This window comes from Lissotriton helveticus, chromosome 4_1, assembly GCF_964261635.1.
Source record: "Lissotriton helveticus chromosome 4_1, aLisHel1.1, whole genome shotgun sequence".
Classification (NCBI taxonomy): domain Eukaryota; kingdom Metazoa; phylum Chordata; class Amphibia; order Caudata; family Salamandridae; genus Lissotriton; species Lissotriton helveticus.
The window spans coordinates 1,136,478,974-1,136,492,479 of record NC_136063.1 but is presented as its reverse complement, the minus strand read 5'-3'; the positions used below and the strand labels follow the sequence as shown (position 1 = coordinate 1,136,492,479).

The window sequence follows — 13,506 nt, the reverse complement described above, 5'->3', positions numbered from 1 at the left end:
GACATTCCCTTAGGGCATGTCTGTGTGCCACATGGCACACATGCCTGTATTTGGGGTGCTAGAGGGTGTCAAAGTGACACCCCCTGCACCCTTGCTGTAATCGGTATTTACCGAATCTGTAAAATACCGATTCGGTAATGCCCATTGATTCCTATGGGCTTCAATGCCCATAGGAATCAATGGGCATTACCGATTCTGTATTTACAGAAACGGTAAATACCGAATCTTAACGATTCGGTATTTACCGATTCAGAAATACCTACATCTCCCCCCATCTATTTTACCACTTCTTAAATACCGAATCGGTATGATTCGGTATTTAAGAAGTGGTAAAATAAAATTACCTACATCTGGCCCCTAGTGAGGTCACAGAATAGGGAGACGGGGAGTTGGGGGATAATGGATTGAGACTGGAAACTGACTGGACGTTGATGCTGAAGTATCTGACTTGGAATAAATATCTATTTATTCTACAACCTTCGTGGAGTATGCATTTATTTAACATTGGCGACGAGGGCAACACTACTTGATTGGGGACAAGTTCACAGCATCAATTCCCCTGTACTTGGATTTTACTTATGGATTTTATTTTCGGGATCGATCCATGGAAAAATGTTAATCAGAGTTATGGACTTATGGATTGTGGATTTTACTTCTTCTTCGACGTATTGGGCTTATCTCTTTACTAATTTGGATAACCTACGTGTGCATATCTATAGGTATGTAATTTTATGATATCGGATTTGTCCTGTATTGGCGATATTGGCGAAGTCGTTTTGACGATTATTATAATTTCCACCACAGACAAAATCTGAATTTCATCATTTCAGCGTATTTGTGGAACTTACATTTTCTCGTAATGCTGACTGTTGGTAACTGTCACAGCATCATTTGGTTGCGAGCAGTGTTCCATTGACGGAGGCAGACATTGTCTTGCATGCGTTCTTCGGAATCCGACACGCATGCGAAGCCTGAAGCTGATATCATCGAAGCGGAACTCTGTAATCGCGTACGTATGTAAGGTTAAGACGTAACTTTGCGTGGAAGCCATTTTAGATTGGTTTCATTTTTGCGACGCTTGCTTGCGTATACTTGAAGTTTAACGGTGAATTTTACAGAGTGAACTCAACCGAGCAAAATCTTGCTAATTAGCAGTGAGTTTTACACCAGGGACACAGCCGGATTTTACTGGTCTGATTACTAATATGTGAATACCTTTTGCATGACGACGGTGACTACATTTTTTGTTTTATTCATTATATTTGGGACATTTATGTTTATTTTGCTTATTTGATTTTTATTGTGATATTCACAAGTTTTCTAGCTACATCTAGGGTATTATTCAGATTTGATAATTTGTTTTAAGGGATTTATTATTGTATTATATTTACTATAATATCATATACAGTTCAACATGGCATCATCCACAAGCATGTCTCAACCTCCACCTTTTCTTTCGGAGAAGGGTGATCCTATACTTCCTTGGAAAAGGTGGAGAAATTAATTTGATTCTTACATATTAGCCATTGGTGGGGAGAAATTTTCAGCTGTAAGAAAACAAGCCATCCTTTTACACAATTTGGGAGTGGAAGGACGTAATATTTATGACAGTATGGATTTACTTACTGTTGGTAATGGAGAAGGTGAGCCGTATGATGTGTATGAAATGTCAATGATGATGTTGGAGTTTACTTTGGTCCATGTATAAATGTCGTATTGGAAAGACACAAATTTTTTACCAGAGTGCAAGCACCTAACGAGAGAGTTAAAAGTTATATTGCTTCCCTTAAAACTTCAGCAAGAACATGTGAATTTGAGGATCTTTCTGATTCATTAGTTAGGGATCAGTTAGTACGATGTACTAATAGCACTCGAGTTCAGGAGAAAGTCTTATCAAAAAATCCAACCTTAGATGAGGCTATCAAAATTGTAGAAGGGATGGAAAATACCTCATCATGGGTGAAGGAAATGAAAAAGGGCCATGAGGATAAGAAGGATGGCGATAGTGAGATTCATGCTCTTACTGTAACAAGAAGTTCAGAACATAGTGAGAACATAGATAAAGTCTCATCTACTGAAAAACATAAGAAAATTGATAAAGATAGTCATACACAAAACTTCTCTAAGGGATTGCCGGGTAAAAATGATGGTGAGTCAGACAGCTGATGGGAACAACAAGGAATTTCTCAAACCAAAGTGTTACAGATGTGGAAGTTTCACACATTTATCCAACTATCCACAGTGTTATGCTAGAGAGGCTGTGTGTATGAAATGTGGTGTCAAAGGACATTACGCACGAGTCTGTAAATCTACACGAGTTCCAGAGAAAAATTCTGAAAGGGTACGTATCGTGGTCTAAAGCATTAGTTGTGAAGATGGCAAGATTGATGGTGATAAAGTATTCATGCCAGAATGTGATATCATGGTGAATGATTTTAATTTTGTGGTTCTGGCAGATTCAGGATCTCCTTTCACCATAATTGGGAACAAACAGTGGGATGAGATTGCTGGTTTGGATAATACAGAATTTTTACCTCCTGACATAAATCCGGTCAGTTATGGGGGAAATAAAATCAAAGTTTTAGGCTATGTAGAAGCTGGTATTAAATTTAAAGACAGGAAAACTGTAGGGAAGGTTTATGTGGCGGAAAGAGGAGATAACCTATTGGGGTGGAGGCATCAATAAGATCTTGGGATCATGCTCAATCCCAGTGCAAAGGATCCCAAAGACCAGATCATGTTAATTGATAAGGATAAAGGTGTATACGAAGACCAACATTGTATGTATTTAAAAAGATTTCCTGAAGTCTTTAATGACAATTTCGGATGTCTCAAAGGATTTGAGCATAAGATTATTCTTAAAGACAAAGCTGTACCTTGTGTGCATAAAGTGAGGAGGGTTCCCAACACGATGATGGAACCTCTCAAATTGAAGTTGGAAAGATTGTTGGAATTGGAAGTTATTGAGGAGATTGAGGCATCTGAATGGTTGGCCCCGATTGTTTTGGCCCCGAAGGATGGTGAGACCAAGGTCAGGATGTGTGTGGATTTGAGGGGATCAAATGAGTGGATCTGGGTTGACAGACAGCCATTACCGAACATTTCGGAGTCTCTGAGTACCCTGGAAGGTGCACGTGTGTTTAGTGTACTGGATTTATCATCTGCGTACCATTAAGTGGTTCTGCATAAAGATTCTAGACATCTTACATCTTTCGTGACACCTCTGGGAGCTTACCGCTTCCGAAGGATGCCTTTTGGGTTGGCGTCAGCGGTGGCGTGTTTCCAGAGGGTCATGAAGAAAGTTTTGGAAGGCATAAGTAATATTATGTTCTTTCAGGATGATATCTTGGTTCATGGCAAGAGTGAAGTGGAACATGGAAGGACTCTGGTTGAAGTTTTAGAGAGGTTAAAGGAGAAAGGATTAACAGTGAAGAAGAAAAAATGAAGGATTGGTGTAGAAACAGTTAAGTATTTGGGCCATGTAATTTCTGGTGAGGGAATATAGCCAAAAATTGAATTGGCGGAATGTGTAGTGAAAGCACCTACACCTAAAGATAAAGATCAAGTAAGATCGTTTCTTGGTCTTGCTGAGTTTTATGCTAAGTTTATTCGGAGTTTTGCTTCTGTGACTGAGCCGATTAGGAGTTTACTTAAAAATGGGACACACTTTGTATGGTCCAGCGATTTTCATGCAGCTTTTGGAAAGATTAAGGCAGCAATTGGTAAAAGGCCTACTTTGGGACATTTTGATGCAAAGAAAAAAACTATACTGACTACTGATGCTAGTCTTAGTGGTCTAGGAGCTGTGCTTTCGCAAGTGGTAGATGGAGAGCAAAAAACTATTGCCTTTGCTTCCAGGGCAGTTAGAGATGCAGAAGCGAACTATTCTTGCATTGAGAGAGAAGCGTTGAGTGTTTTTTGGGCAATCCAACACTTTAAATTCTACTTGTGGGGAATTCCTTTTTTAGTAAGAACTGATCACCGACCACTTGTTCAAATTTTCTCATGCAGATATAGTGAGAACTTAACACCTAGAATTAAAAGTTGGAGTGAGGGCTTGCAAGAATATAATTTTGTAATGCAATATATTCCAGGATCTAGCAATAAATCTGAGGATTGCTTATCTCGCTTACCTATTGAACGTTTGGAGGATGAAAATAGCGAAGAGAGTATATTGTGGTGGGTTGCCAAGTCAAGTTTGACGGAAAGTGAATGGTTAGAGGGTGTAAATAAGGATAGTGTTTTGACATTACTCAAAACGTGGGTCACACAAGGTTGGCTTGAATACAGGACTTTAGACCAGGAAATGAAAATATTTTGGTCTGTTAAGGATGAAATTTCAATTGTTGGTAGTAACCTAATGAGAGGTATGAGAGTGATTCCTACAGCTAAATTTTGGAACAAAATTATCAATACCGCTCATGAGGGTCATCTTGGCCGTAGTCTCACAAAGGCGAGAGTGAGGGAGAGATATTGGTGGCCTAAGATGGACCACATGGTTGCGGAGGTGGTAAAAGATTGTGTGTCTTGTGCCACAAGTGATAAGTCATATGTGTCCGTTAGTCCTCCTTTGTCACCTGTTGATGTTTCAGAAACTGTTTGGACGAAGTTGGGCTTAGACATAATGGGACCTTTTGAATTATTACCATCTCATGAGCGTTATGTTATACTCCTGGTTGATTATACTTCCAAATGGGTGGTAACAAAATGTGTGTCTATTGCAAATTCCAGGTCTGTTATTAACTTTCTCAAGGAAGTGTTTGCCTCGGAGGGTATACTCAAACTTTTAATAACGGACAATGGGGTACAATTTGTATCTTGTGAAATGAATGAATTTCTTAAGACTTGTGATGTTGTTCACCAAAAGACAGCACTATATTCACCTCAAGCCAATGGCTTAGCAGAAAGGATGAATCGTGTAGTGAAAACTTGTGCACAACGTGCTCTTGATTAAAAAATTTCTTTCAGTGAGACTTTGAGAGAAACTCTGTGGGCACACCGTACTACACCCAATGCGGTCACGTTGATTTCACCCTTTGAGGCTTTAAGAGGTAGAAAAGCAGTATCCAAGTTAAATCCATTTTGGATACCTAGATGCTCAGGTGTAACAATTTCTAGTGAGACAAGGCGCAAAAGAACTTTGGGTTACCAATGTAAATATAAAGCTGAGTATGACAAGAAAATGCATGTAAGAACAAAGAAATGAAACATTGGTGATAGGATTTTGGTAAAGAATCCTAGACATACGTTGAAGGGGAAATCCACCTTTATTGGTCCGTTCACAATTGTTTCTATTAGGAAGAATGTGGTGAAGGTCAATACAGGTAGCATATGGTGTATGTCTAGGATAGTGAAGTGTTCAAATAAATATCCTAACATGCGTAATCCTGAATGTGAGGATCAAAGTAATGACACAATAAGAATCTCTCCTCGGAGGGAAAAACATCTACCTAATAGATTCAAAGATTATATAATGACATAAGAAGCAAGGAAAATTATTTTGTTAGGAAAATTATTTTGTTATTGTATTGCGTGTATATAATTATTAATTTTGGTTGTTTATTCTCTTTGTGGGGAGAAGATGTGTAATAATGTATAGCAGTAGTGGAATGTTATCCATGTCAAAGAGAACCTAGTGAGGTCACAGAATACGGAGACGGAGAGTTGGGGGATAATGGATTGAGACTGGAAACTGACTGGACGTTGATGCTGAAGTATCTGACTTGGAATAAATATCTTTTTATTCTACAACCTTCGTGGAGTATGCATTTATTTAACAGAAACGCGCCTGACAGAGAAGAAGAAATGTGTCAGCTCTTGCTCACCCCGGTCACTCTTCTTGATCATAAGGCAAGGTGCCCTTCATGTCCACAAGGGCTCCATTCCAGGTGATGCAGCATGGAAGCGGCCGTTTGGAGAATTCCCGTCCCCCGGTGTGCTGCAGAGCTCACGCAAAGGCAACTATCTTCAACGCATCAAAGTCACGCCGCCTGACTGTCTATTCTTAATAGAATTACCTTTAAACCTCTTTGTGTCATCAACGGCGCTCATCACAACTGTGCTGCTCAGTTTGATCTCTAAGTACATTATTCCCTACATCCCCTCACTCCAGTAATCAGAACTGCTTGTGTTTCCACATTCTGCTTGACCAGATGTGATGGTCATGCTTTCTCTATATGCTGCTCCTCTTTCAGGAATTCACTTTCCTTGGAGATCCACAATATCTCTTCTCCTAGCAAAATTAATACAACTCCTGAAAACTCATTTTCCTCTAGTTCCATATTATTTCTCTTCTTTGTTGTCTCCTCTTTTACGACTGTTAGTATGCAGTCTTCAGTGCTAAGAGACCTTTTTGGCGGTACATCGCTTTGCAAAGCACAATACCCTAACATAACCATAAAGATATAATTGTTTGCTAATTTGTTAGCCTAATGAAGTAGTAAACAAACACGTTTCATGCAAAAAGAGGGTGATTATACAAATTGCTGATTTGTTGAAATTGGGTTCAGAGTAAATACACGGTGAGCAGTTGAAGTGTGCATATTTGCAAAGTACATACATTCAATATTTTTATATGCAACCATGGATTATGTAAACTTTGCCTGAACATGCATGAAATGTGAATTTTGAAGTGACTATATCAAAAGTATCATGAATCTCTTCATTTAATCTCTGTTTGTCTGACCCGCATTTGTATTTTCTTAGATGCCTGCGGGGGTGTTCTTCGAGGGAAGGTGGGCCAGTTTCAGTCACCTGGTTTCCCCTTGTCCTATCAGAGTGATATGGACTGCAAGTGGGTAATTGAGTCACCTGTTGGCCATCATGTTGTTCTGGATTTTCTCAAACTGGTGTTAGAGGAGCACAATACATGCCAATACGACTATGTGCTGGTATTTGACGGGACAGACGACAAGATGCAAGAGCTGGGCAGGTAAAGTGTCCCTAAAACTGTCATTGTCAACAAATTCCACTGCAAGATACTTGAAAAAGTAGATCTTGGCTCAGTTTCTACATTATAAAAATTCACATTCTTTACCTGAGGATATCTCCACTGAAAATATTAGAAAATTATACATTTTAAATTACATTTTCTTTCATTTGAAGCATCTGTAGGTAACATTTGCCTCCCACAGAAGTTACCAATTCTTTTTTGAATGTACTGAAGCCATTTTAGGAGACTGTAAACTTTTACTGTCTCCTAAAATAGCTTTGCGAATGGTTACCAATTCACAGTTTGGAAAAAGCATGTTATAGGCATCCCTTCCAAACTGAGAATTGGTATGTGATGTATCAATGTTTCACGACTGAAATCCAGATGTACAACATTGAAAAGTATTACTCATAGTTGGGGTAGCAATGCATTTACAAAACCTAAAGGACTCCCCTTCGAAAATGTTCCTCATTATAAATCTCAAAAAAAGGTTTTTTATCTAAATGTTTTTTAAATGCTCCCTGTTTCCTTGAAGTACAATGGACTCGATTGTTTAAAAAAAATGTTTTCTTTATGGAAATAAAATCACAGACATGATGGTCTGCTGACCAAGCTAGTCACCATCCAGTGATGGTCACAAATCTAAGTGAGCCCCAATGTGTGACCTCCCTTTGTGAATGTTAATGAGGAATCCCAGATTGTGTTCCAATCTGAATCCTTTTTTTGACAACTGACCTATTCATACTTAGGTCAGTTCACATGAAATCATTCTGATTGCAAAATGTGACTAGCATTTGCACCATAAGGTATGTCCCTGTGGCCCTTAGTTCTTTGTTTTGCTTTCACAATGAAGTTTTGACTGCTGTAGATAAAGATGCACCACCAAAACCTTAGTTGAGTTCAAAATAACCAACGCATGTACATAATAAACAATAATATTATCAAAATATAGTCCTTTCTATTTTGATCATACATACAACCCAATCAGGATATGCATATTTATATTCTTTAAAGTAATGGCCTTTATTTTATTTCTATTATAGTTAACCTGCATTTCCATTTTATCACAGTTGGGGCACATTTTGATATCTGCTCTTACAGAATTACAGATCAAAGTTTTATCAAAATAATCTGCCACATAAGATCCCTGCTTTTCAATTATTAAAAAAATGAAGCAAATGGCAGATTATACCAAGGGCCTAGGATTGAATGATCGGTTTATTTATCTATGTATTCATTCAACGTTTAACCCCCATTGTGCCAATTACCCAGAGTCAGAGCCCAACCAACACCCATTTTCATATACAGAACAAGCCAACAATATTTCTGACAGCCATCAGTCTACACAATGAAGCCATGTAGTAGGGAACATGACTATCAATCCTACATTAGGCCCTGGTCCAACCGCACAAGGCATCGGTGATCTGTTTATCATTGGAATATAAAAAAAAGACCAGAATGCTGTAAGAATTTCAATAAGAGCCTAGTTGCATAGATTCTTATGTATCCCTAGCTATTGAGAGTTAGGAGATATCCCAGTAGATAGATTTATTTAACTCATCAACTCTAGTACAGAAATATCATAAAAAAACTGGATATTCAGTGATTTACATCTGTTGTGAATATTGTGAGGCTTTTTCTCCATAATATTAATATAGATCTGGAAAGGTCCCCTCACTCTTTCTCTAACCTCTTTGGTGTCTATTTGCAAAGGTATTAATCTGTTAGTACTCCTTTACATTCTCCTATATGCCTGTGTGAATTGGCCACAAAAAATCTACTATGGGAATAAAATGAGAACATTCATAATCAGTCAGTGCAAATGGAAAGGACTGCACCCTCTTTGCGCTTTTACTGATCTGGATTTAAACATTTTGGGGCTGATTCGTAAAGGCATGTGTGAGTCTGTAAATGAGTACTATAGTACTGCCTCCCATACTCATCACTGCATTTGTGAATTACTCTATTTGTAATTGATGTTTGCAAATGCTTCAGACTCAGCACCCCACTAATCAAATTAAGCTTTCTACATTCTATTTATTTTAATAAAAATGCATTCAAACAGCACAGTAATTTTGCCATAAAAAACTGGAGTAGGACTCCTTTTTTTTTAGTTCAAGCCTTATTAATTATCACATAAGTGCAACAATGTCGTTGTAAAATGAAAAATCCAAAATTATGTGAGAGAATAGTAACATAAAAAAGCCACAAGAAAGACTACTGAGTGAAAAAAGAATGTAATATATACTGTGAACCAATTACAATACTATATTAATTATGTAGCTATGAAAATCCCATTTTATATTTTATAAAGTATATAAAAGAAAATGAAAGAAAAAGGAAAAAGAAATGAAAGGAAAAAGAAGGAATGAAAAAAGGTGCAAGACATCTACAATGCAGATAGTATATTTATGTCATATAATAACATAGGTTGTGTTATATTTTCTATATCTAATAATAAACAAGATAAAAGAAAATCTATATTAAGAACCAGATTGAGGCTGAAAGACCATTGCAGAGTCCTTGGAAGCTTTATACGTTTTGTTTAAATAGTCAGCAAGAGGCAACCAATGCACATCCTTTTTAATTGCCTGCAGGGTAGAGGTAACTGATGCAGTATCAAGTCTATGATGGAAACAGAGAAGATTCCATCAACTAGTAATATTAACCATATTAGTATGTTTTCAATTAGACATAATAACTTTAAATGCAATTGCAATTAATAGGTCCACAAATGTACCTAGTCTATAATTGATCGAACAACAGTGTGAAGAGCCTCACCCACAAAATAGTTGAATATCAGAGGGAAAATTCATAGAACAGATAATGAAAATAGTTAAACACACCTGAAACCAGAAGGCTTTAATTATTGGGCAATGGAAAAACATATGTAGATATGTGCCCGGGAAGGCATTGCAGGACCAACATGTGTTTGGAAGAGTAGGGTTCTATTTATGTAAAGAAAATGGAGTAACGTACAACATGTTATAAAAAATAATAAAGGGTTTGTGTAGAAGTGGGATTCCAAGAAGTATGATGCATCTTATCCCAAATTGATTTCCAGGTCTTTAAAGAAAAGGATGCTGAAGGTCCGCCTCCCACGATAATTCAGTTTTAGTTGCTTTGAGCAGAGAAGAAAATGTAACTGGTTCAGGAGGTAGGGAGAGAGTAGAAAATTGTATTTGCCTTTGCTTGGGCGTGGAAATAAATTGCAAGAGGGCAGCCTTAAGAGACTCATACTTTGAAGTGCAAGCAGAAAAAAAAAATGTTTGGATATCCAATGAAGAGAGAGGAATCATTTCACACATTAATTGTTTAAACTGAATTATGCCCTTGATAGCCCATTGTTTAAAAAAATAGTACTATTAGATAATTTGATAAGTTTATTCTGCAAGATAGAAGAGTCTAGAAATTCCTGCAATGGAGACATGGGTTATGTAAAAATCAGAGAAGATACTAGGATAGAATATTTAATAGGAGGAGAGGATAGAGAGTGAGGGGTTTTGAAAAATGTACTAGAGAGTGGAAAGGAAATGGTGACATGAGGGAATCCTCTAGTATACACCATACATTATTTTACAATAAGTTATAATCACTCATATAAGGTAAGACTTGCTTTAGGATAAATGCAGTGTAATATTGATATTGTTGAAAATCTGGAAAGTTTACACCTCCCTATTCTTTAGGTTTACATAGGGATATTAAGGAAATGTGTACTTTTCTCCCACTTCATAAAAAACACTAAGCGATTTATTAAGAGCCTTAAAGAATTTTAAAGGACGTTTAATGGGTAGCGTGGACAAATAAAAATTAACGACAGGCAGCATCATCATCTTTATAGTGTCCAGCCTGCCAAACCAAGACAAATATAAAGGTGAACATTGTTTCGTCATTTGAAGAATCTTGTGCTGGACATCATCTATATTAATCTGGATGGTTTTTGCCACGGAGCTAGAGTACTCAATTCCAAAACACTTAAATAAGTGCAAGGTCCACTTAAGCACCGTGCCAAGAAACATATCTTTTAAACAATATTTATTAAGGGGGAGAACCTCAGATTTGAAAAATGAAGTTTATATCTAGATAAATTGGAATAAGATGATAAAAGATTAGCAAAGGCAGGTATTGACGTTTGCGGATCTGATACAAAAAAGACCACATCATACGCAGAGGTTGTGATTTTAATTTCAGTTTCATTATGCCGAAATCCATGAAAGGAAGAGGAGTGGTGTAAAGTATGCAGACATGGTTCTAGGCATAATATAAAAAGTAAAGGAGGCAGGGGACATCCTTGCCTCGTGCCCCATAAATTGAAAAATAAGAAGATTGAGTATCATTGAGAAATATAGATATCTTTGGGGACAAATATAGTAGAGTTATATGTTTTCGAAATGTTGGACCAAAGCCATGCCATTCAAGAGCATGCATCATAAATCACCAATGGACACGATCAAAAGCTTTTTCAGTATCTAAAGTGAGGGTAGCCATAGGTGTATTACTTGCTAAAGCATCGTGTAGAATTTCCCAAAAAACTCAAGAGTTATCAGTCATGTGTCCACCTTTTATGAATCCAGGGGCATATTTACAAGAATTGTCGCTAAGCAGTTTTTAGGCTTTTTACCACTGCTGTTTTCCAAATCCTATCCTGTTTGTGACATATTTACAACACAGTGCTACTTGGCATTAGGACCAGCTAGCATCCGGGTAAAACCCTAACCCTAGCTTCAAGGTGTAAGAAAACAACACATTAGCGTGAAAAAAGTCAGCCTATATTAATACACATTGTAATAGCAGTCATGCATATTGTTGTCCAGATATGGCGCTTTCTTGTTCTAACTATGGGGCATATATACCATAATCCTGCAGAGCTTGGTGCTATCCTGAAATTGGTAGCACGGTGCTCTAACCAAAATGTTGTCTTAAGGACCTTCTTTAGGGAAATCTCAACATCCCCCCCCAAAAAAAGCATCATCTGTAGTGCTGCATGACACATGTCTCCTCGTAACAGCTTGCAATATCAGTCTATTGTGGATAGCCACAAATGATGCAAGTGTAGTTGGTACAGGATAAGCCAGTCATCATCATGGTCCCATAACTATGTGGCAGTAAGTTGGTTGTCTGGACCTTTGCTTCAATGCACAGCAGGATCAATGCACACATACAAGTGTGTGGAAGAAATACAATAAGATGTCTCACACCCTGCAGAACACCTACTCTGCGCATGATGAAATATAATGGACGTCAGTGATTCCCATAAGATGACTAGGCTAGGCCGTAGCTACTTCATGTTGGCACACAGTGCTAATGTCAAAATCCTGAACTCCTGACTGACATGTAACATTCACGGACATTGTAAATTGCCATGCACCTCTTTGTCTAATAGGTCTACCATGTATCACAGGAGAATGAAAAGTGCTATGCACTTTGAATGTCAACTGCCTAATGACACGTCGAATTGTTACAGCCAGCAACAATAGTACTTGCCCTTTCCATTACAGAGGATGAAACCTCGCCTCCTGGCCAGCACCTTGTCCCAGACATCAAAGATGATGGCGATGATGATAAAAATCTTTCAGTCATCGACCATGACACCTTCCAAGAGCTCCTGGACCCCCGAAGAACACCATCTCCAGAGCCGAGGAGGGTCAGCAGCATTGTGGTGTCTCCACATACCCCACCAAACAACCAACAGGCACCACCTATCACCACAGCCAGAAACCTGTACTTTGAGGACCCATAGATCACTTTCCAATGGAGTGCGGTAGCAGTCCAGCGGGAGTTGGCAGATCAGGTGCAGGTGGGTTTGGAGACCCTGCAGCCACAGTAGAGGGGATCTGTGGGTGCCGCTGTCCAAATAGGGACAGCTCTTTTGTCATCAGAGGCACATACTGTCCGCTCCGTGGTGTCCAGGAGTCCCTGGCTGATCGCTGGTGTCATGAGACAGAGGCATCAACAACTGCCCTGCAAAAGTGGCACCAGCTATGTGGCCAAAGAGCTGGGGATAATCTGCAAAATCTTGGAATCCACAGAGCAGAAGCAGGACTCCCACATGGCTGCTTACCACCACACCACTGCTGTGTTGCAAAACCAGCACATGCTCCTAGGTGCAGTGATGCCTCATGTGTTGGCACAGATGAATGACGCTGCAGCCACGGCATCCATATTTTCTGCCCCTGATGTGTCTATGTCTCCCTAACCTGCCGCATGTACCACACCACCCTTATGGGAGACACCTCACACATCAGAAGAGGAAGATGTGGACAGTAGATCTTTCCAAAGTAAAAGCCTGTGGTAGAATTCATCTGTGTCAAATGTCTAGTTTCTGCTTGGCCCTGTGCTTACCATCATGCCTCGGAACATCATCCATCACTGTCCTGATCTTGAATTTGCCACGTTCACCTTGGAAATTTGAGGACTGCCAATGTGGCCATTCCTCCCAATGACACTGCAATCATCCTCCTGACTGATATTTTTCAATTCCTCTACATGTCTCTTGGCATATTCCCCACAAGGACTCTGTCTGGACATCCACTGGTTATATACATCCTTCGGAGTTGTTGTCAAATGAACTGGCC

General features: G+C 38.7%; 1 protein-coding gene across 1 annotated transcript in view; it reads left to right on the top strand.

The window, feature by feature from the left end:
- The window catches only part of LOC144828119 (uncharacterized), a 116,181-nt gene extending 103,510 nt beyond the window's left edge, over positions 1 to 12,671 (top strand). The window contains exons 5-10 of the mRNA XM_078686239.1: positions 1,799 to 2,149; positions 2,457 to 2,600; positions 2,838 to 3,020; positions 6,706 to 6,931; positions 7,208 to 7,278; positions 12,430 to 12,671. Coding sequence (XP_078542365.1) covers positions 1,799 to 2,149; positions 2,457 to 2,600; positions 2,838 to 3,020; positions 6,706 to 6,931; positions 7,208 to 7,278; positions 12,430 to 12,671 — 1,217 coding nt within the window. The remainder of the gene's footprint in view (positions 1 to 1,798; positions 2,150 to 2,456; positions 2,601 to 2,837; positions 3,021 to 6,705; positions 6,932 to 7,207; positions 7,279 to 12,429) is intronic.
- Positions 12,672 to 13,506: the final 835 nt, after the last annotated feature.